At 55.3% G+C, this 23,616-nt stretch overlaps 2 protein-coding genes across 4 annotated transcripts in view; both read left to right on the top strand.

Moving 5' to 3' along the window:
- CEMIP2 (cell migration inducing hyaluronidase 2) overlaps positions 1 to 15,047 on the top strand; it is a 62,202-nt gene extending 47,155 nt beyond the window's left edge. The window contains exons 18-26 of one of the 2 annotated variants that reach the window (XM_076067293.1): positions 4,808 to 4,985; positions 5,599 to 5,814; positions 6,163 to 6,392; positions 6,840 to 7,022; positions 7,632 to 7,938; positions 8,369 to 8,473; positions 11,415 to 11,560; positions 12,212 to 12,321; positions 12,655 to 15,047. In XM_076067293.1, coding sequence (XP_075923408.1) covers positions 4,808 to 4,985; positions 5,599 to 5,814; positions 6,163 to 6,392; positions 6,840 to 7,022; positions 7,632 to 7,938; positions 8,369 to 8,473; positions 11,415 to 11,560; positions 12,212 to 12,321; positions 12,655 to 12,902 — 1,723 coding nt within the window. In that variant the 3' untranslated portion in view covers positions 12,903 to 15,047. The remainder of the gene's footprint in view (positions 1 to 4,807; positions 4,986 to 5,598; positions 5,815 to 6,162; positions 6,393 to 6,839; positions 7,023 to 7,631; positions 7,939 to 8,368; positions 8,474 to 11,414; positions 11,561 to 12,211; positions 12,322 to 12,654) is intronic. The other variant, XM_032949912.2, reaches the window with a different exon arrangement.
- LOC116940280 (cell migration-inducing and hyaluronan-binding protein-like) overlaps positions 1 to 23,616 on the top strand; it is an 89,181-nt gene that overhangs the window by 18,843 nt on the left and 46,722 nt on the right. The window contains exon 1 of one of the 2 annotated variants that reach the window (XM_032949879.2): positions 21,110 to 22,868. The exons of the other annotated variant lie outside the window; for it this stretch is intronic. Within the exon in view, the coding sequence (XP_032805770.2) occupies positions 22,698 to 22,868 (171 nt within the window). The 5' untranslated portion in view covers positions 21,110 to 22,697. Of the gene's footprint in view, positions 1 to 21,109; positions 22,869 to 23,616 lie in introns of those variants that run through there. 2 annotated transcript variants of the gene reach the window in all.

Genomic DNA, 23,616 nt, shown 5'->3' with positions numbered 1-23,616 from the left:
CTCGCTCTCTCGTACATTTTCAGACTCACTCACTCCCTCGCTCTCGTACATTTTCAGACTCATTCGCTCGCTTGCTCACATGCTCGCTTGCTTGCACACATGCTCACTCGCTCGCTCACACACTCATGCGCTCACTCACTCACACTCTGGAAAGTGAATTTGTGGCGCTAGGCGCAGCAAAGGAGAGTGAGCGACCTCCCAGTAGGAAAAGTTTGACTGTAACCTCCAGCAGTGGAGAGAGAGCGCGGAGGGGATGAAGTGGAGTGTAATGAGAGGGGAGAGGTTGGCGAGTGATTCGCTTCACGTGTCGTGAATTGATTTAATCAATTAATCAATTGACGGCCACGTGCCTAACCATCAACCATTCAAATAAAACAACTGCCTTACAGCAGAAACACCACGCTACAAGTGAACCTTGCAGAAGCGTGACGGACGGTCCTTGCGTGTTGAGGGCTTCATCCAGCAGTGCATAGACCATGGCTTCCGATGATGATCATCATGACGGCCGTGATGAATATGTAAAGCAGTGCCTCTTCATCCCAGCGAAAGTAGGTCCCAGTGTCCCAAGCATCAGCTCGTGACGTAATTATTCCGTTGCAAATGTGCAGCTGGTTTTAATAATGCCGCTGCTGGTGGTGATGTTGTTATTCCTGCCAGCGTTTATAAAGCACAGACAATGCGGGGTCTGATACATGCGAATGTGTACCGTATGTGCGTGCATGTGTGTGTGTAATTGGGGAGCGGTGGCACTGTGGTTAGTGTACCGTGCAGCGAACCCGGCGACCCGAGTTCAATTCCGGCTCACGGCCAACACCAGTGACGATTATCCGAATCTGGGCCTCCCCCTAAGTCGACTCAGCCTCAAATGAGTACCTGGTGCGGTGTGTAAACATCGCCACTAGGGAGACAAAGGCGGTCGGGCGTGGTGTTGGCCATCCCACCCCTGCTCGTGTAGGGTGCCGGCCGTCATAGGTGCTACTCGCTAACAGCACTTGCCCCAACGGTCTGTTGAGGCTATACGGGGGATCTTTGTCTTTATATGCATGTATGCGTCCAGGTGTGCACGCGTGCGCGCGTGTGTGTGCTTGCGTTGGCGACCGCCACCTCCTCCTCGTCTCGCGCGAGCCGCCCTTTCCGAAGTAGCGGAACGAAGCCTTGCGGGAGAATGACGATCCTTCAGAGCGGGCAGGCAAACAAATAAACAAACACGCCAGCGACGGAATTCCTCCGCTGCGCTCCACCCGATCCGGCCCGCCGCTTACACGGTCACAGGTGTGTAACGTTTAAAAAAATAATGTAAGCATTTTTTTTTATTTACTTACCAGGTAAGGCCCGACCGAGTATGCAGTAGTTCTTTTTCAGATTCGACGTGGCCACCAACAAATGATAGCCCACCCAATGAAGTTGCTTATCATCAGCGTGCGGAGATGTACAGCGGCACAAGTGCTCTGAACGCGTGACGTTGATTCTAAATGTGGAGGGAAACACCGGGCGACCTGGAGACAAATGGCGTCAGGCTCGAGATCGAACCCACGACCTTCTGTGTACCAGGCGAGGTAGTTAACATCTCCTAGCCACCGTGATGATGATGAGAGAGACACGCAAATTCCAAATATACAGAAGCAGGCATCAGGGTCGGGATCGAACCCACGACCCCTTGTATACCAGGCTAGGTAGTTAACATCTCCTAGCCACCGTGATGATGATGAGAGAGAGAGACATGCAAACTCCCAATATATAGCAGCAGGCGTCAGGGTCGGGATCGAACCCACGACCTCCTGTGTACCAGGCGAGGTAGTTAACATCTCGCCACCACAGCGCCTTACACGCGGTGGTGGCGGCAGGGCCTCGTCACTCGTGTTTAGAAAGTTCCACGCAGGGCAATAGAGGAATCCCTGATCGCAGCAACCCCCCTCACCCCCGCTCCCCGCTCGCTCCCCTCCATCCTCCCTCCCCCTTCGATGCCCACGCGCCGAATTTCACGGACGTCTCAAGAGGCTTTTATTCGTCTCCATCGAGCGATTGAACGAGCGCCCCGCGAGGACTCGGAAAGCCCCTGGCGCGCTTGCGCCATTAAAGCCCGAACCCGAGAAGCCGACTCCAACGCGCCCGGCACACACACCCGGGACACCACCGCGTGCCACCTAGTCCAATCGACCGGCGGCTCTGAAATATTTCGACAACCGGCACACCGCGTCAATTGTACTTACCTCTCACCACGGCTGTAGCTGCTGGTAACAGTGCTGCCCGCAGTACTCGTGACCCGCTGTGACACGGTGGCTAGGAGATGTTAACTACCTCGCCCGGTATACAGGAGGTCGTGGGTTCGATCCTGACCCTGACGATTGCATATTTGGAGTTTGCGTGTCTCTCACCCCGTGGTCGCGTGGATTTTTCTCCGGGACCTCTGGTTTTTCCTTCCACATTTAGAAACACGCCTTTAGAGTATTTGGCTGCTTTAAATGTCCACGTGATAAGCCACTTCGTTGAGCTATCATCTGTGGCCAGGTCGCTTCCCAAAAAGAGCTACGTAGCTCAGTGATGCCTTACCTGGTAAAAAATAAAATAAAAAAATAGCTGAATAGTTTAGTTACACGTGACGGATTGGAAAGGTGGACATCGACACAGACATTGAAACTAAAGCTGAAACGTGTCCAAAGAAGGATGGAGAGGTGTCTGTGTGTGTTCATGTTTAGACTTACACAGAATTGGCAGGAAGAGGAACACGTGGATTCGAGAGAATATGCAAGTCGGACGTTGTCATATTGACTGCGAGGTTGAGGACACGTCGATAACTGGGATGATGGTCGGTCGCTTGTCGAGACTGACGACAGTGGAGAGAGGCGCGGTCCCGAGAGGACGTCACCCGATGAAATGGAGCGATCAAACCGGTTCGTGCGCTGGAGCCGAACTCTCAAGTAGGATTCTTAAGATTCACGAACAGTGCCCAAGCTTGAAAAATCCCAGACCTAAGATCAAACGTGAGAGAGAGAGAGATAGAGAGAGAGAGAGAAAAACAAAATCTGAAACGAAACCACGGCGGCCTTGCGTGTGCGTGGTTTTTATTGTCACTGCTTCTGCCGCTTGGCGCTGTTTGCTTTCATTGTAAAACTCCTCCGGCCGGTAGCCCACGAGAGAGCGAAACGAGTGGTAAATGGCAAACGGGGCTCGGGAGCTATAAGACACAAAAAAAATCCCTTACTTTGTCGGGGACGTGCAGGGGAGGGGGGTGGGGTGGGGGGGGGGGGGAAAGAAGCCGCTCGGCACGGCACTTTACGGGAAAAGTGCCGCGCCGACCACGTCGGGGAGGGCATCCGTAATGAATGCGCCGTGCCCGAGTAAAATGCCAAGCGGATCGTTTAACATTTGCACGGCAGCGCTGGCGGAGTCCCCCAACCCCCCCCACTCCCCCGCTCTTTAGAAAGCCCGGCCGCACTTGACGCCGCGAGCCAAGAGGTCGAATGACGCACCACCACCACCCCCACCCCCCCCCAAGTTTGTTTTTTTGCGAAGGAATTTGCCCGTTGCACTTTGCATAAAGCGGTTTTTTATTTTTAGGTTGACGCGAGTAACCTTTCCCAAAATCACACGCTCGCCCCTCTCCACCCCCGCCCCCCATCGCCCCCCCATGATCTGTTTACGCACGGAGGAGCGGTGGCGCAGCGGTTAGCGTGCTGCGCTGCAAACCCAGCCACCCACGTTCGATTCCCGCTCACGGCCACCAACAACGGTGACGATTATCTGAACCGGCCCTGGGACTCCCCTAGGTCGACTCAGCTTCAAATGAGTACCTGGTGCGATGTGTAAACATCGTCACTGGGGAGACAAAGGCTGCCGAGCTTGGTGCTGGCCACCCACCCCCTCGTGTGCCGTCCCGGCCTTCATAGCTGCGACTCGCTAACGGCACTTGCCCCAACAGTCTGTTAAGGCTACACGGGGAGGGGGGATCATTGTCTTTGTGCATACAGCACAGTGCGTCCTTACGGTCAGTCAAACAATCAATCAATCAAAGTCCTTTATTTATGGCCGGGGGAGAGCCCATTGAGACTCGGGGTCTCTCTTTCAAAGGAGACCCCAGGATGAATAGAAGCAGGATGCGTACGGCAAAAATAGAACACGAAAATAAACAAAAACGGTTTTGGAAAAATGCTCGCGCTGAGTGCGAATCGATGAGTTGTTTTTTTCTGCGGAAGGCGACGGGGAAAGTGGGACGAAGAAGGAGGAATTCTTGAGCAGAATCTCAATCTCAACATCTGCGACAACCCATTCATCTTCTTGGCTCTTTCGGTTATTTTATTATGTTTTATTTTTATTGTAATAAAATAAAGTTATTTTATAATGCTTTATTTTTATTATTCTATTACGTGACTTTACCGAAAGAACCAAGAAGATGAATCCCTGCAGTCACGAAAGCTTTAAATCGAAACCCATGCATAATGAACAGAGACACTTGTAGCGCGCACAGCAATCGAGAAGCATCGTCAAATGGCCGTGACTTTGTGGCTCGGATCGAAGTGAAGCGGCCCCCTTTGAGAGCCGGGCGAGAGAGACGTGGGGCCTCGAAGCGCCCCTCGACAGTCGGTGCAAGTTGAACGCTGAAGCTGCTGCAAATATGCAGCGTGGATGATGATGATGATGATGACGATAGTGACGATGGTCGCGTTCCAGACGATGGGGACGGTCACCCACCCCCTCGTGTGCAGTGCCGGCCTTCATAGGTGCTGCTCCTTGGCTGCACTAGCCCCCAACAGTCTGCTGAGGCTACACGGGGGATCTTTGTCTTTTGTGCGTGCGCGTGGCGGCGCAGCTCGTTCCCGGTGCGCGGCGTGCAGCTCTACGACGGGCCGTGCCGTGTCGAGCGCTGCACCTTCCGCCACTTCGCGCCGACGCGCGACCGCCGGAGCAGCGCCATCGGCTTCTTCCTGCGCAACGTGTGGCAGATGACGCCGCAGAACAACGTGTCACGCGTGCGCATGGACGACTCGGTGGGTGCGCGGGGCCAAAACCCCCGGCGGGACACCGCTCTCGTAGGGACTCCCATGGGCTCGTCGAGGACACATTGACTCTCGCCGATTCATCGAGGACTCGTGGAGATTCGCACTGACTCGTGGAGATTCGCACAGACTCGTGTAAGCCCCGTAGACTGTGATAGACTCGGAGAGGGGACCCGCTTAGACTCTTAGAGGACCCAGCGGCTCTCCCCATCTCGTAGACTCAAAGAAAACTCGTAAGCTCACACGGACCCATAGAGACTCGCATAGACTCTTAGAGGCCCCATCTCACAGACTCATAGAGGACCCATAGACTCCCATAGTCTCTCATAGACTCTTGTAAGACCCATAGACCTGAACCGGTGCTGGGCAACCCCTAGGTCGACTCAACCTTCAATGTGTACCTGGCGCGGCGGGTGTAAACATCCACACTTGGGAAGCAAATGCATCTGGGGCGTGGTTGCTGTTCAACCCCCCCCCCCCCTCTTCATACGCTTGGCTGACCCTTCCTTCAAAGGTGCTCGCTGCGCACAGCACTTGCCCCAGCCGTCTGTTAAGGAGTTATCGGGGGGGGGGGGGTCTTTGTTTTTGTGTTCCACCACCCCAGGTGAAGCTCAGCGTGAACTTCGGGAAACCCGGCCCGTGGTTTGAGGACAACGACCTGGACGGCGACAAGAACTCCATATTCCACGACGTGGACGGATCCGTGTCGGGCTTTCCCGACTCCCACGTGGCGCGCGCGGACAATGCCCTGCTCTGGACCCCGGCCTGCCACATGCAGAGCGACTGGAATGCCATGATCTGCCCGGGACGTTACGCACAGGTAAGTTGCACCCACCCACTCGCCCGCTAGCCCGCTCGCTCGCTCGTTTGCTCATCCACGTGCTCGTACGTTCACGTACTCCACTCGCCCACTCACTGGCCGGCTCGCTCACTCGCTTGCCTGCCCCATCTCCGTCATCCTACTCTGCGCTGGACGGGAATCTTGGCGGTGGCTGGGACGCGTTCGTACGGCCAGAGCCGTTATCCCTCGGAATACGGCGAATCGGGCCGGTGGGTTGGGGGGGTGGGGGGGGGGAGTGCCCCGCGCTTCGACGTCACGCTGTCAGATGCAAAACTTCTGATTTAGTTTGTTAGGCGTTAACGCGGACACGTGCGTGTTTTCGTTCAGCTGTACGTGCAGGCGCGGCGGCCGCAGAACCTCACGCTGTCCGTGCGGCGCGAGCGCTCGGCGGGGGCGGCCGCGGGGGTCATGACCCTCCGGGGACTCTACCCGCCGTCGGGCAGCACCGCCGCCTTCCAGCAGTACCAGCCCGTGGTGCAGCTGGGCACCGACTACTCGCTGCGCTGGGACGGGCCCTCGCCGGACGAGGTCACCATCTACCTCGTGAACTTCAACAGGTGGGGAGAGGGGGGGGTTGGGGGTCGTCGCGAGCCACCTCCGTCGGCGTTCTTCCCCCTTTGTACGCACGCGACGATGCCCCCCCCCTCCTTTAACCTCCCCCCCCCCGCGGTGTGGCTCGCCGTGATCACGTGGGTGTAAAAAGAGCTTCGTTGCTCATCGGAATCCTCCTCCTGCTCCTCCAGTCTCAATAAATATTCCCAATCTGACGATTCACTCTACGCCGCTTAGCGCGTGCCGGCGGAGACGGTAAACGTTTGACAGCACGGTGACGGTGGGTTGCGTTTTAGAATTTGTGTATTGTCGGGAGCGGTGACGGTGGGGGGGAGGGGGGGGGGTTGCCCGCGCTAAAGGCCCCCAAAGAGGCCCCCGGGTGGCCTTGCGACGGGGAACACCGGGATGTTGGGTGAGGAGCGCCGCCGCGTGTCCCCCGTCCGCGCGCGCAGGGGCGACTGGGTGCGCGTGGCGTTGTGCTACCCGCGCGGCACCGCCTTCTCCGTCGTGTCCGACGTCCACCAGCGCCAGCTGTCGCAGGTGCATGGGGCGCAGCGGCTGCACCCGGCCGCCTCGCCCGACGCCCTGCGCGCCGCCCACGGGCGCCGCCTCTACTTCCACGACGCCAGCACCGGGTGAGGCGGGACGGGGGGTGGCGGCGAGGGAGGCAGTGGCAGGGGGATGGGGGGAGGGGGGGGGGGCTCAGGGCGCTAGCGTAGCCACTGGATAAGCGCGATCGGTTTTTCGAGTTGATTCGCGACCCGCGGTCGTGACGGCCGATTTGCTGGATTCACGGCTAGAACCCGCGACCTCCTGTATTCCAGGCGAGGGAGTTAACGTCTCGCCGCCGTGGCTGCCCGGAGCAATCGTCGCCCCCCTATCGGGAAAACTGGGCAGGACCCTCCCGAAAAAGAGTCCTGAGACTCTGCGAGGCTTTTATGGATGAACGAGTGGAATAGTAATAAAATAAAACAACTATTATTTAAAGCGGGCTGGTTGAATTGTTCGAGGCCTACAGCCGAGGTCACATGGGACCAGGCGGGATCAGGTGGGACGAGTCGGCTGGCTTCAGTCGAGCCCCAGGTCAGGCTCAGGTACAGCTGGCTGAATTTGATACCGGTCAAGAAGGGGGGGGGGGAGGGGGTGTGGGCGCCGACCCTCCGGCACCTCGCGTGCTATGTTGGCATCAATAGGTGCTCGCTAAACGGCACTCGCCCCCCCCCTTGTCTGTGCACCCGTCGCAGGCTCCTGCACCTGCACGTGAGCTCGAGTCGGGAGCGCCACGGGAACGCGTACTGCTCCGCGACGGGGTGCGAGCGCGTGCGCATCATCGCCACGCCGCCCCGTGGAACCGCCGCCTCCACGCAGCCCGCCACGTGCCAGGAAGCCAGCGAGGCCACGACGGCCACCGCCCCCAGCGTCGCCGCCGCCGCCCCAACGTCTCGCAGTCTCTCTCCGGCCGAGTCATCCCCGTCCCCCAATGCCGAGTTTCCCCGCGACCGCCTCCTGGGCCCCGTGACTACACCGTGCCCAGGCTGCGGGGCTCCACAGGTGTGGTGCCCGAACAACGTCGCACCCGCACAGTCTCTTGTCCGTCTGTTCGTTCGGTCATTCGTCCACGGGGGATAGTTATTCATACAGCGATGCTTACACACAGGGCCGCATTAACCCGCAGGCTAATGAGGCTGTATAGCCTTAGGCCCTCCTTTAGACCCTCCGTTCTACGTTCAAGTAAGAGCTGAGCGACGGTAGCGTGGCCATGTAAATCATTGTTTTTGCACTTGATTTACAATGACGTCGTTGGCTCGCGCGGCTGCGTCAAGATATTTAGCTCGCCGCACAAATGTACGCGTCTGTGTTGAACTTCTTTCGCACCGTACGTAGCCAACCGTGCTTGCCATAATAGTTCGTCGCGTAACCAACGACATATATAAAAAAAAATAACCGGGAGAGTAACCGCCGCAATGGTTTTCCCTTTCAGCTGCTGATAACGAGCGACCCGCACCACACGTACCTCCCCATAGACATCCACGTGGCGGAGCCCGGGGAGATTCGCGATGGGGGGAGAGTCGCAAACTACGTGGAGGTGAGAACAGCGGAGGGAGGAGTAAGTAAGAGAGAGAGTGAGAGAAAGTGAGAGAATGTGAGAGAAACACAGAGTGTGAGATGGAGAGAGTGAGTGCCATGCTATCAAGGGGTGCTCTATCATAGACCATTTAGAGAATGTTTTTTAAAAAATATATAAATATTAAATTGTCCTTCCTGCACATTTCATTTTAGATACATTCCTTATTGTATGATATGTATATAACGAGAGCATGAGTGATTAGTTATAAAAGCATTTGCCAGTTTCACCCAATACAGCAAAACCGCGGAAGGCCGGACATACAAAGACCAGTGGGTGAGATGTTAACTCCCTCGCCCGGTAAACAGGAGGTTGTGGGATCCATTATGCCCCGGACGTCTGCTGTATATTTGGAGTTTGCGTGTCTCTCTCCCCGTGGTCGCGTGGATTTTTCTGCGTGTTCCCCCGGTTTTTCCCTCCACGTTTAGAATCAACACCATTTTACAGCGGCATTTGAATACTGCTGTAACTTTCCACACGACAATGAGCCACTTCGACGAGCTATCACTTGTGACAGCCAGGTCGCTTCTGAAAAAGAGCTCCGTGAGCTCAGTGAGGCCTTACCCGGTAAAACAAAAACATACGTAACACGTATGTTTGTTGAACATCTTTCGCACCGTACGCAGCCAACCGTGCTGAATCGGAGGTGCGGGGGAAGGTGGCGACCGTGAGAGCCGCTCGCGTCCACACGGGCGGCTCGTTCTCCTCCTCCTCCTGCGCGCTCGCGCTCCAGTCCGTCGCTCGCGTCGAGGTCGCGGCTCTTCCAACCGCGCGACAAAAAAAACAAAAACCACACACAAACCGCGCGCCGCCTAAAAGTGGCCGCGGTTATTTTTGGGGCGCTTTTTTTCTTCTTCTTCTCCTCCCGCGCGAAGTTCACCGAACTGTCAATCGAGCGCACGCTCGCCCGCCCGCAAGCTCGTGCGTGCGCGGTCTAACGCTCGGTTTTCCTAACGTCGTGTCGTTACCCCGTTCAAAACATTCAGTCATTTCGGTGGAGTTTTTCTAAAATCCATGATAGAGGTTTTTTTTTTGGATTGGATCGCGTGAATATATAAATGCGTCGTTAAAACCCGCCACCACCCGACACAACTAGTAAGGGTTGTCACGTAAACGGGACGTGCCAATTCATTTATATATTTACGCGACCTAACCCCCCCCCAAAAAAAACTCTTATGGATAATAACGGTCGCGAAAGCCTGCGTGTTATTTAAAAAAATATTTTCATTATTATTACTACTTTGAGAACTTTTCAAGCGTGGTGAAACAGACGTGCGGACGGACAGACAGTGAAAGGACAGGACACACGGACAGACGTACAGCCAGACGGACAGATAAAGGAGACAGATGGACAGACAGGTGAATCGACGGACAGACAGCTTGACAGCTGGATGGATGGTCAGACAGAGGGACAGGCACACGCAACGTACAGACAGACAGACATCCGGACGGACAGACAGACGGATGGACAGACGCACGGACAGACAGACATCTGGACGGACAGACAGAGGGACAGACAGATGCACAGTCAGACATCCGGACGCACAGACAGACAGACCGACAGACGCACGTACAGCCAGAAGATCGATCAGTCAACCCCGCGGGCTGACAGCTCCACGTGCGATAATAAACGAGGAGGAGGGAGGGGGTGGGGTGTAAGGGAGGGGGAGGGGTGAACGGGGTGGGATGTCAGACGATGCTGATGAATTTCCCGCCCGGTTTTCAAAACAAACGCTGCGAAGTGGCTCATTTGTAACCACTTCTTGCCACGGTGTTTACTCCAGTTTCTCTCTCGACCTCTCTCCCACTCTCTCGCTATATTGTGTGTATCGTTTGCAATTTTTTGCTCAGATAGATACGATGCTGGCAGATGAAGGGCAGGGCGGAGGGACATGGGGAGACCCGGGACACAGATTCAAAGGGGAGACCTGGGATACAGATTCAAGGATTTTGAATCATCTGCGATGGCCCAACGCGATGAGTGAATTCTAAAGACGCATTCCTCCGTGGGGCGGGCAGCCGGGGCGACTGGGTGACTGGGCGGGCGGGCGGTTTGTAAGGGCAGGCTCGCGTCGCGACGAGGAGTAAAGATTGGCGGAGCGCCAGGACCCCTCGCCGTCTCGCGTTGTGTGCGGGAGCGTTGCATTGTTGTTTTTTTTGCTGCCAGCCGAGGGCCCACTCGAACCGCAGCCTGTGCTGACACACGCACCTCGGCCCGAAGTGGGATGTTGTTTCTCTCGCGTGCTCCCCGTGCGTTTTCGTGACGCTGCGTATCACCGTGCGCCCGGGGTTTGTGTACATCCATTCATCGGTGGACTCTTAGGGCTCCGTGTTAAGGCCCGAGGCTCAGACAGCCAGACTAAGGCAGGATTCTTGTGGTTCCGAGTGAATGTCTGTGTTCTCTGACCGCCGCGCCGAGGTGCCTTAAGGATTCTTTCAAATGTATTTCGTTGGCACATTTATGGGTTTCCATGTTAACGGCAGAGACTGGCGGAGCCAGAGCAAAACACCTTTAGGATTCTTATCGCTCTGCGTTAATGCCTCTGAGGCATGCAGAGACGGACCAAGGCAGCCGCGGGATTCTGCTGGTTCAGTTGGTGATACCCAAAGCCCTCCGAGACGGTGCCTCTTCGAGTGGGCATGGCTTTGGTGAATCACCCGGCTTTCGAATAGAATTCGGCACAAACGGCGAATAAATGATTCTCTGACGCGCGCGCGATTCAATTGCACGTATAGCGAGTTTCGGGGTCCATTTCAACCGACGCGTATATTACAGTAGCCACGAACGCAAGCAAAAAAACACAACACCGTTACCGACAAAAACCCGTCATGAAATAGATGCTCGCTAACAACACCGGACTCTGTGCCGGTCATCTCGGTGGGGCGGTTTGCGCGGTTGCAGGTGAACGGCACTCGCCTGGCGCTGGACTCGCCAGGCCTCCTGCTGGTGGCCGTCGACGCCTGCAGTGGTCGACTTCTGTCCAAGAAGACGCTCCGGACGCCGCCCGTCAACGTCACGAGATTCACGCTCGCGCGCCTCCCCAAGAGGTGCCGCCCCACGCGTTTGTGGGCAAGCGACCCCCCCCCCACCCCGAGCCCCCCCCCCCACTGCCACCCCCCACCCCGTAATGGCGATGGCCCCCCCAGGATCATGGCCCGGGTAAAGTGGGGGAAAAAAACACGGGGCAATGCTAAAAACGCATGACAAACGCGGCGATGAATTCCGTGTTTTTTCGGTAGCCTGCGTAGTGAACGGCGGTGAACACGGAGAGCCATGGGTCACTGTGATAGACTCCGTTTGAGATGACGTCCTCAGACCTGACTCTGGTCGTCATCGGCTGGACTTCATTATTATTTGATGAGATCTTGAAAGGGTTGGCTGTTTAATCTTTACTTGCCTCCACCCCTAACTTATGTCCATTTCTAATCCTATCTCCCCTCTACCACCCTGCCCCTTACTCCCGGGGGGCTGTCCCTTGCCACCAATGTCACTGCCACCTCCGCCACACACCTCCACAATGATCAAAACTTTTACATCACTACCACCGCAACATTTACCGATATCAATCATCACATCCCTCCATCACCACTGTTACCACCACCATCATCACCTCCAAGCACCACCACCACCTCCATCATCACCGAAATGTTTTATCGCCGCCACCACTCTTGTACCACCCTCCTTTGCCCACTCCCAAGGTCGATCGTGGTACTTGCGTCCGGCCAACTGAACCAAACGCCAGCGGACGACTTAGCGGCTGCGCTGCTTTTGATCGGTGCACCCAGCGGCGTTGTGCCCTTCCAAGGAGGTGAGAGGTCACAGCACGGGTCGGTCAGTCGCTCGGTCTCTCGCCTTCCCACTTTCGAATTTCTTCGAATTCCACATGGCGGGGACGACACAACGACGCTGGCTTTGGCAACGCCCGCAAAGGGTCCGGTGCCAGAAATCTGCCGTGTTACAGCTGCCACGGATTAACACGTTGAGTTGTGCGCGGTTGTACGGGGTTGTGTGGGGTTGCGTGGAGTTGCGTGGCATTGTGCGTGGTTCTCATTCACGACAGGTGCTCAGACACTCGGGGGCGAAGCTGAGAGAGAGGAGTGGGGCGAGCGATAATCTGCGTCATTTTGTTTTCTCCCCTCAGGGAGCCTGGCGATGGTTGGCTACCTCGGAGACTTTACTCCACCCTCCTGGGTCAAGCTGACCTCTAAGTTGCCGGGCAGTGGGGCCACCTCGCTCCAGGCCTACGTCCCGTTGGCTTGGAAGGGCTCGGGCTGCCTGGAGGCAGGGGAAATGGGCAAAGGGGCGGCCATTGAGGAGGGCCAAGGCAAGGCCCAGGCTTCGACCTCTGGCCAGAACACTGCCTACAAACCCAGCCGGACCTCCGGCTGATGCTTGTCGCTTTTAAGTTATTTTATGTAATTTTTATTTGATTCCTTTTTGTTTAAAAATTAAATAATTTCCTCAGCTTACAGGTGATAGTTTGAAGTTCGCTGTCATGGTGCTAAAGCTGAGTTTGACGATTTTTTTTCCCCTCCCTCCCCGAGGAGGCCTAGAAGTGCATCTCATGGATTTTGGTAACAACGGGATTTGAGCGGCGCTAAATTTCGGCGGGCCTGTCTGGGTCGGTGATCCAGAATAAATTCCCACGTACCCCTTGCACAGCACATCCAGCAAACCTCTCACGATGGCCGTGGCTATGCTACCAGTCGCCTACCAGTAGGGGCCTGGCAAGCAACAACAACAACAAAAGCTACCCTTACTGGACATCTGTGAAAAAGAGCTTTGCAGCTCATTGGATTTCTCCAGGATAAATAAAGATTCTGATTCTGAGAAATGTTCAGAAATAAATCAAGTGCATGTGTCAGCGAGCGGGCGTGTAGATCGCCGGACTCGCTGAGAGACCGAGCGTTGGGATCTTCTCGGCAATCGCGCAAACACTTTCATCGCTTTGCTTTCTCTCCGACATCTGGCCTGCTATTCAATTGCAGTGGAAGTCATTGAATAGGGTTTCACCCGAAATCGCAATCGGCACGATCGGCTCCTCGTTCACAGTTCAGCTTGTTAGCTTCGTCCCGACAGCCCAGGAACTGGGCGCTGTGTCGGGGTTGATTGTGACGATACATTCTTCGCCGTTCACGTAAAAACAATTTTAATGAGGCGCTATGCTCGCCTGATGATTGCTGAACGTTATACCCACGTGAAGTGGACAGCGAGCGACCAAAAGGAAGATGGGTGGCTCCAGGGCGTGCACGTGCGTGCGTGTGCGCGCGCGTGTCCCGCTACGTGGGATTTGTTCGGCAATCATCAGGCACGTGCGGGGTGTCACGGCTTGATTCGTACTCGAGCGGGGAGGCGAGGTGGTAAACTCACGAGGAACGGAGTTCGGGCAAAACCGTGCCATGTTTGGCAAAGCGCAACACGTGGTCACGCTAGCGGTGGCAACAATTAACCTCGGGAACGTCGTGTCGCGTCGCGCGCCGCGGCTGATGAGGTCACCGCCGCGCCCTGTGCTGACAACGCGACGGTGCGGCGAGCCGATGTGGCGGTGGCGGTGGCGGCGGATGGCGCGAGGTGGCGTGGGAGGTTGCTCGTGTTTGCGGCGGTGGCGATGAGGGTGTGGAGGGGAGCGAGCGAGCGAGCGCGGGAACGGTGACCCCCCGATGTTGGTTGGAACGGCGGCTTCGTGAGCAAAAGACAATAGCGCGGGAAAATCCCGAGCGATTTTGACGGCGTGATCGCCATGGTGCGCCGCCGTTTTGGTTTTATTCTGTCAGAGGTTTACAGCTTCAGGAAGAGAATCGTATATACAGCAACAAAATACACCTGGGTGACATTTCACGAAACAACAAGATTTTAAAAATAACTGCTTCTTGGGCGTCTTTAGGCGGTTTTGAGATGCGTTACAAAAGCCTGCACACCGAACATTTGGCTTATTTTGAAGCCACAAACGGTTATAATGGCACACTAATCGTGCATTTTGTGATAATATATATATTAATATGGGTGATTTATATGGAGAGGTATGGTCGTATGCGCGTGATCGCCTGCACAAGTTTTAAAATACGAATTTAAATTACGTTCTACAAAAAATGGTGAGAATTAATCTGGGTAGTGAGGGTGGGTGAGTGAGTGGGTGAGTGGGTGGTGGTCATGGGCCTCCCCTAGTTCGACTCAGCCTCAAATGAGCACCTGGTGTGGTGCGTAAACATCGACCACTGGGGGAGACAAAGGCGGCCGGGCGTCGTGTTGGCCACCATCCTCTTTGCGGGGGCGTGCCGTCCTTCATAGGTGCTACTCGCGAACAGCACTTGCCCCTGCAGCCTGCTCAGGCTATACGGGGAATCTTTGTCGGTGGTGGTGGTGAGGTTGAGCAGGAGCCAGCTTATTCGAGACGCGCTGCACCACGCACTTTTATCGCGACATTTTAAATCTCAGTCGACGTCTATAAAATTGTATTTTTGTGAGCATACCCCCCCACCCCGCAACCCTTCCCCTCCCCCCCCCCCGTCTCTCCCTCCCCCCCCCAAACAACGTGTAATGTTGATTAAAGATTCGTTGAAACAGATGACCTTGCCCGGCGTGCTCACGCGTCACTTTGTCGTTGGGTCAGAATTCGTCGTCGTCCTCTTCATCTTCCTTCATATTTGAGGTTCACCTGGTTTTTGTTGTCACTCTCCGGGCGGCTTTGTTCGGCCGTTGGCGACGTCCTCTGGCTCGTCTCCCGGGCAGTGGGAGCTCGCGAGTGATAAGTCCTCATGTGTTATTGCGTTGTGTGTACTCTTTGGTTCTATTCGGTAAAGTCACGTAGGTAAAAAATAAAACAACAAAAATCACGACGTTTCGGCCCCAACACAAGTGGCCGAAACGTCGTGATTTTTGTTGTTTTATTTTTTACCTACGTGACTTTACCGAATACAACCAAAGAGTATGGATCCTTGCAGTCACGAAAGCTTCAAATCTAGAATTGCGTTGTGTGTGTTTCGACGTCGAACGCCATCGGAAGCCACTTTAGGATTTGTTTTTTTTTCTCCTCTTGCGGCTTGCGCGGTGTTCCGAGCGGTGCAGCAGCGTCACCTTCGATGCGCGTGTGGTTACTCGCCTGCAACTGGTGTGTTGTGGTTGCTCGCCTGCAACTGGTGTGTTGTAGTTGCTCGTCTGCAACTGGTGTGTAGTGGTTGCTCGCCTGCAACTGGTGTGTTGTAGTTGCTCGCCTGCAACTGGTGTGTTGTGGTTGCTCGCCTGCAACTGGTGTGTTGTAGTTGCTCGCCTGCAACTGGTGTGTTGTGGTTGCTCGCCTGCAACTGGTGTGTTGTAGTTGCTCGCCTGCAACTGGGGTGTTGTAGTTGCTCGCCTGCAACTGATGTGTTGTGGTTACTCGCCTGCAACTGGTGTGTAGTGGTTGCTCGCCTGCAACTGGTGTGTAGTGGTTACTCGCCTGCAACTGGTGTGTTGTGGTTGCTCGCCTGCAACTGGTGTGTAGTGGTTACTCGCCTGCAACTGGTGTGTTGTGGTTACTCGCCTGCAACTGGTGTGTAGTGGTTACTCGCCTGCAACTGGTGTGTTGTGGTTACTCGCCTGCAACTGGTGTGTTGTGGTTGCTCGCCTGCAACTGGTGTGTTGTGGTTGCTCGCCTGCAACTGGTGTGTAGTGGTTACTCGCCTGCAACTGGTGTGTAGTGGTTACTCGCCTGCAACTGGTTTGTTGTGGTTACTCGCCTGCAACTGGTGTGTTGTGGTTACACGCCTGCAACTGGTTTGTTGTGGTTACTCGCCTGCAACTGGTGTGTTGTGGTTACACGCCTGCAACTGGTGTGTTGTGGTTACTCGCCTGCAACTGGTGTGTTGTGGTTGCTCGCCTGCAACTGGTGTGTTGTGGTTGCTCGCCTGCAACTGGCGTGTAGTGGTTGGTGACCAGCGACGGTCTGTGGTGGCAGTGCGGCTTCGGTTTATAATGCGTGGTCACTCGAGGCTGATTATATTCGAGTTCGACACCTGGTCAAGGTCAGCTTGGTACGCTGAATTATGAGTGATCAAGTCTCAAGGTTATTTTGTTTAACCAGGTGTCAATAAAGTAAGCAGTACCTGGTGACTGCACCAAGAGGCTGCGGGAAAGAAAAACTCCGCTTGTTGTCTTGAGCTACAGGGTGACACCTGCCAAAGAAACGTGGAATTTCCACCGACGGTGAAGGCGATAGCCGTCGAAAGCCCTCGAGTAGCCGGGGGGGGGGGGGGGGGGCGAGTGGTTGGTTGAGCGGTAGCCGTGAAAAGCAACTTGTCACTTTGTTCGGGGAATCGTGGTGGCACGAGAGATGGGAACATCATCCAGGGCCACTCCTGACGGCCCGACGGAGAGTCCCCCTGCACCGCGTGTGCAAGCGCGCAGCCAACGCGTGGGTGGTGCGTGTGGTGCATCGGCCAGTCATCTCAAGTCGGGCAACATCCCATGGGACCTGCTGGGTCTGTCCGGTGACCCCCTGCCAGCGGGCGTTCGACACTTCACGTGGCCTTAACGTGCACGTAGCCTGGCACGAGCACCTGAGTGACGTCTCCGCCACTTCGTGGCGAATGGCGGTTGTTGTTGCGTTTGTGCGCGTTTGCAGTGTAGGTGCTCGCTAACAGCACTTGTCTGTTAAGGCTATACGGGGGATCTTTTTCTTTGTGTGCAGCGTCTTTGTATTTGCGTGCAACCGCTAGCGCTATGCTGCGCTACGAACTCCGCGACCCGAGTTCGATTCCCGCTGAAGGCCACCAACACCAGTGACGATTGTCTGAAACGGTCCTGGGCCTCCCCCTAGGTCTACTCAGCCTCAAATGAGTACCTGGTGCGGTGTGGTCAACATCGCCACTGGGGAGACAAAGGCGGCCGGGCGTGGTGCTGACCACCCACCCCCTCGTGTGCCGTCCCCGCCTTCATAGGTGCTACGCGCGAACAGCACTTGGCCCAACAGTCCGCCAAGGCTATGCGGGGGATCTTTGTCTTTGTGTTGGTGTGCGTTGGCAGTGTTTGACATATAGGCAGGTCTAAGACACACCTGCCTTAGCAAATACGCGCCCGAGCAGCACTGCGCCCTCGCGTCGTGAATTCAACCCGAGGATCTTGTTCGGGAAGGGAGCATGTTGCCTCTGTGCGTTGTGTGTCCGTGGCGTGGCGTGGTCGACACGCGGACTCAACCAGTCCCCCGGGCTACCCCAAGGTCAACTCAGCCTCCAATGAGTGCACCTGGTGCGGTGTGTCAACATCGCCACTTGGGGAGACAGAGGCGGCCCGGCGTGGTGCTGGCCAATCCACACTCCGCCCGGTGTGCCGTGTTTCGCCTTCATAGGTGGCAGCACGGGGGGGGGGGGGTAGTCGGTTAGGCAATGCAATTCGTTTAACGAAAGGGGGGGTCGGCAACCTGCGACTCCTTGAGCCGCATGCGGCTCTTTTAAGAGCCGCTGCTTCGTCACGGTTACTTATTAAGGACCAGCACTGCCGTCTCGTACTCACCACGTGCTTCTCCTTGTTATATTTTGGTTGCCGACCTCTAGGGTCAACGCATGGACCACCCGCGCCTGTTCCGTGACCTCCACCTGTTGCACAATATTTGTACCCACGAGTGGATACGGTGCTGACTTTACACCCCACCCCAACCCACCACCATTTGTGTAGCTGTACAGCCTTACACAGGAGCTCGCTTGCAGGTTTTATTTTGTTACCCTTAAAGCTATATATATATGCGTTTACACATATTTTTAAACACAGTTGCTGAGCACAGGGTCCAAAGGCCCCCTAAACGCCAAGCAGCCATGAACAAACAGCACTAGTACCGTATCAATCTTGTAATAGACGAGTCTGTATCGCGAAGTAAAGATACGCTGTGTGTGTGTGCAGTAACACGTGTGGGGAGCGGTAGTGTAGTGGTTAGCGCGCTGCTCTATGAACCCGACCACCCGAGTTAGATTCCCGCTCACGGCCAACGCCGGTCACGAATATCTGAACCGGTCCTGGGCCTCCCCTAGGTCGACTCAGCCTCAGGTGCGTACCCGGTGCGATGTGTAAACATCGTCATTGGGGGAGACAAAGGCGGCCGGGCGTGGTGCTGGCCACCCACCCGCTCGTGTGCGTCCCCGCCTTAATCGGTGTTACTCGCTAACAGCACTTGCTCCTACACTCTGTTAAGGGGGTATCTTTATCCGTGCAATAACACGTGACACAACCATGCCCGTTACAGCGCAACATCGTCTCAGTGGTGGGGGTTGTTTGACCATATTTCACCACGCGGTGAACGGGAGGAGGAAGGGAGGGGGCCCAGGATCGTGTACGGGGAATCGAACCCAGGTGTGCCGGCGTCGTAGAGTGGTGCGCTAACCACAGCGCCACCGGTCATCCATCGCCCGAATCAGCACCCGAGTCGAACTTCGATTCGGGTGCTGTCAAGGGTCGTATCTCAGCCAGCCAACCGGTCACCCCTCCCGCTCCCTACTCAACTTCTCTCTCTCTCTTTGTCAACAGCCGGTGACGTGAGTAAAGCCCGGTGTGACAAAAGGGGGGTGACGTTTAACGAGAGGCTGACCCCCGTGACACGGCTCGCCAGAGCAGGCAAATTGTGTGCCGGTATCACCGGCTCGGAAGTCGCGGGTGTGACGCTGCCAGGACATTCGAACAGACACAATAACAACAACAATAAGAACAACAGCATAACAGCACACCTGTCCCCGCAGCAGCTAACATCGGTTATCAAAATCCTTGACGCCTTCCTCCATAACACTGCCCTAAATGGAGGAGGAGAAGAGTTAGATATAACATGCGACGTTTCGGGCATGAACCCTCTTTTTTGTTTCCTCCTTTGAGGGCAAGTTACATTGACGAGTGTGTTTGAGCTGTCGGTGTTATTTGCGATCACGACCCATGGCCAGCACCACACACACATAGTGTATGTCACATGTTTTAGTTTCACCAGGTAAGACCCACTGCGCTATGTAGCTCTTTTGTTTAGAAGCGACCTGGTCACAAATGATATCTCAACGAAGTGGTTTCTCACGTGGACATTGATCGCATCTAAATATTCTAAACGCGTGATGTTGATTCTTAATGTGGAGGGGGGAAAACCCGGAGGACCCGGGGAAAAATTCAACGTGACCACGTGGAGAGAGAGAGAGACACGCAAACTCAAAATATACAGCAGCAGCAGGCGTCAGGGTCGGGGTCGAACCCACGACCTCCTGCACTCCAGGCGAGGGAGTTAACATCCCCTAGCCACCGCGACCCATCGTTAACACCTCTAAGAGGAGCGATAGGCACCCCAACTCGGTGCTGCTGCCACCCTGGCGAAACGAATGCCGGCCACTGAATGGAGAGAGGGGGGTGGGGGCGGTGGTGGCGGTGGTGGTGGGTGGGGGGGAGCAAGGGGAAGCGTTATCGTCTCGGTTTTTTTTTATAACATTATAATTGTATTTATTCTCTACGAAGCGAAGGCGTTGGTTGACGCGATTGGCCCCTCGCGCCACGCGCAGGAATGCCGCCCGTGGCGGACAGAATGCGTCGTGCGCGGGCCTGTTCACCTGCCTGGCCCCTTGCTCTTCAACGTTCATCATCACCTCCAACCCACCCCATTCCCACACCACCCACCTGTCTACCTGTTGTCTCCTCCACTCTTGTCTACCTGTACACTCCCACCCCCCTCTCCGCACCCCTCCACCCCCCACCCCGTCAACCGACTTGCGGCCTCCTTTGTCTCCCTGCTCACCCGTGAAGTGGCAGTGGGCAAGAGATGGGGACAGAGTTCGGGTCACGGGTACCCAATGGAGACCGGAACCCCACAACCACACACGGAACAGTTTTTTTTTTTGAGCCCGTTCCTGTGAAGCGAGCTGCGACACGAGTTCGATTCTCGCTCACGGCCAATGAAAGTGACGATTATCTGAAAATCGGTCTTGGGCTGCCCCTAGGTCGACTCAGCTTCAGATGAGTGCCTGGTGCGGTTGAAAGCATCGCTACTGGGGGGACAAAGGTGGTCGGGCGTGGTGCTGGCAACCCACCCCCTTCGTGTGTCGTGACAGCCTTCATAGGTGATACTCACGAACAGCACTTGCTCCTACAGTCTGTTAAGACTTTAGGGGGATCTTTGGGTTTTTTTGGAGGGTGCACCTAGTCTGGTACAAGCGCTGCGGTGACGTCACTGCCGCTTAGTGCCAAACGGCTGCTGCTGCTGTTGTTGATTGGGGGGGTGAGTGATGGGACAGCGGTTAGCGCACAGCGCTACGAACCCAGCGACATTGCGCGCGATGATGATGTTGTTAACCCACAGCTAACAGCTGACGTACATCACTGGCGACGAAATGGTGAATTCTATTTTCGTTTTTTTCATCTATTACATTTCCATCACGTGGGCGAAATAAGGAAAAAAAACCCACACCACATTCACGGCGTGACGCGCGTGCACGGTGGGTGCCGTGCATGAGAACAGCAGGGGGTGGGGGGGATGCCAAAAAAATACTTTAAAAAACATCCCCCCGTCTCACCGTCTGCGCTCCCTCTACCCCCCTTCCCCCTACCTCCCCACCCCCTGCCCCCCACGTATCTCACGCTCCACTCTCCTCCCCCCCCTGACATGAGCCGAGCGATTGCCGCGGGAGGCGATTCAATCTCGAATCCGTGGCATGAATTAACCAACCCCAGTACGCACGCGGGATGCTGATGATGACGAGGACCATGACGACGATGATGATGATGATTGTGATGATTGTGACGGGGCGCAGCGGGCGTTTCCTTAGCCAGACTCGGCCAGCAGCCCAGAGACAACAAACACGTGGGGCAGAGCCCCTGGGCAGGTGTGATGCGGTTCGGGTTAGGGATAGAGGTAGTGTCGAGGCTAGGGTTATGATTAGGAATAAGTAGAGGGTTAGAGATAGGTTTATGGTTCGATCAAGTGTTGTGGTCATGGTTAGAGACAGGGTTCGGATTGGGTCAGGGTCTTAGATGCTGTCAGCTATGTGTGTAAGGATCGGGCTACGTTTAGGACTGGGGTTTGCTTGTATAACGCGGTTAGAGGTTGGTGTAAGAGTTCGTGGTAAGGGTCTCGTTGGCCCATGTGGTAAGAGTTCGTGTTTGGGGACTGCTCAGCTCGTGTGGTTAAGGGTACGGCGCGTAGTTAATGTTAGCCAGCAATCTCAGAATATCAGAATTGAAAATATTTATTTCATACTGGAGGAATCCGATGAGCTATAAAGCTCTTTTTTCCCCACAGGGCGGATCGGAACGTTACAACAACAAAGACGAACACACAATACGAGAGCCCAGCATAGGAAAGGTAAACAAATCACCTTAAAAAATATATACAAATAGAACTAAACTATATATATTAATCTTACCAGGTAAATCCCACCGGTTATCTCTCGTGTGGTTAGGGTTAGGTGTGTGCAGGGTTAGTCTGTTGTAGTTTGGAGTATCTCGTGCCCTCGGCCACACTCGTGCTTTTAACCCTTCCCCCAAACCACCAAGCTTGGCATTTTGTACATTTTGTTCGGCTCGCGGTGTGGTGTGGGAGTGCGGTTTTTTTATCTCTCTCTTCTCTCTCGCTCCGATGTGTTTACGGCGTTCCTCCTCCATTCCGCCACAGCGAACGGGGAGATACGGATTTTTTCTCTCTCTCTCACTCTGTTCAAAAAATGTACCGCATACCGCGCGTTGTGCATGGATTTCAAAGTGGACAGAAAAAAAAGGCCGCGTGTTTTCCCCCGCAACCTGTACAGACGTGGTGTCATCTTCAGGCACCAGAGATCTGGGTGTCTCCAATAATCCCGCTCGGTTTCAGCCCCGTAGCCTCGAGGAGCTGGGGGGGGGGGGTGTAGGGGGCTCCCCCTCCCTCCCCTGCAAAAGGCCACCACCACACCGCCTTTCTATGATCTTATAGTCGAGTGGCAATAATAGCGGCTACAATAATTAACACGGCACATTGACCCGAGTCTTCTTTGAATTCAAAATGTGTGTCAGCCAGGCTCCTCCTTTGCCACGCGTCTACAAGGGCAGAGCAGCATGCAGCCAAGCAGGCCGACGCAGATTCACGGACGCGTGTTTATGAACACGAACAACCAACGGAGAATGACTGCAATTGTTTGCGCGGTGACGGTGGGGGAGCTGCTGAGCGAAATGCAAAGGTGGCGAGAGTGAACGAAGCGACGGGCATCGCCAGAGCTTGCGTGCACAATGGAGACACAGGCGGGTGGCATCGCCACTCCATTCCGATTCCATTTCGGATCTACAAAGCGACATTTCCAGGGCGCTTTTAAAGCGCAAGCCGACGGCGGGGTCAGTGAGGGAGGCGACGCAATGGATGATGGAGGGACAGGGGCTGGGACCGGAGCTGATGTTGCCGGGGTAGGTAAGGCAGACTAAGGCGGAGTGTGCTGGCGAGTGAGGGTGTCCGATGTGTGCAGCGTGGATGAGAGGCGGTGGGGTATGGGGCACATGCTTCAAGTGGTGAAATGGGCATGAATGAGGGGGAGCTAAAGGGCGGTGAGCGTTGAGCATTTGTTTTGAAGTATGCCAAGTGACAGTTTAGACTGCGTCGTGGCCCCTCCTCCGCCCTATGAGTGTTTGTTCCACCCACCCCCCTCTTTACACGAGGCCACGCTACAGGGACACCTTGGGTGCGATGTCGGTGACGCATCGATTCTCCTGTTAACCATTAAAATCAGGAAGCGTTGGGGAGGGGGGGGGGGATGCCTTCATCAAGCAGTGCATATTATATAGATAGATGGCTTGACAAAGGACTGCAAGCTTCTATCAATTTGCAATTCAATCAATATCCCCCTCCGTAAATATAAACAGAACAAACAAAAAAGCTTTTGCAAGCAAAACTAGAAGAGACATATCCCATTGGGAATTCCTGTGACGCACTCACGCGCGCACCCGCCGACCCACGCTCGCCAAGCAGACTCGTGTGACAGCGCGGTTGAAGTGCGGTGCACCGTGACACGCGCGCGCACACGCACGCGCACGCACGCGTGTCACTGAGAGATGTGACAATTAGGATGCTCTCGGGCAAAAGAGGGCGTCTCGAGTCATTCGCCCCGGGGCTGGGACATGCGATCCAAGCTTTCTCTCTCTGTCTGTCTGTGTGTCG

The sequence above is a fragment of the Petromyzon marinus genome, chromosome 1 (assembly GCF_048934315.1).
Source record: "Petromyzon marinus isolate PM22_M1 ecotype Great Lakes invasive population chromosome 1, UKy_Petmar_22M1.pri1.0, whole genome shotgun sequence".
NCBI lineage: Eukaryota > Metazoa > Chordata > Hyperoartia > Petromyzontiformes > Petromyzontidae > Petromyzon > Petromyzon marinus.
The sequence above is the reverse complement of the archived record's forward strand: the minus strand, read 5'-3'. Positions and strand labels throughout refer to the sequence as shown.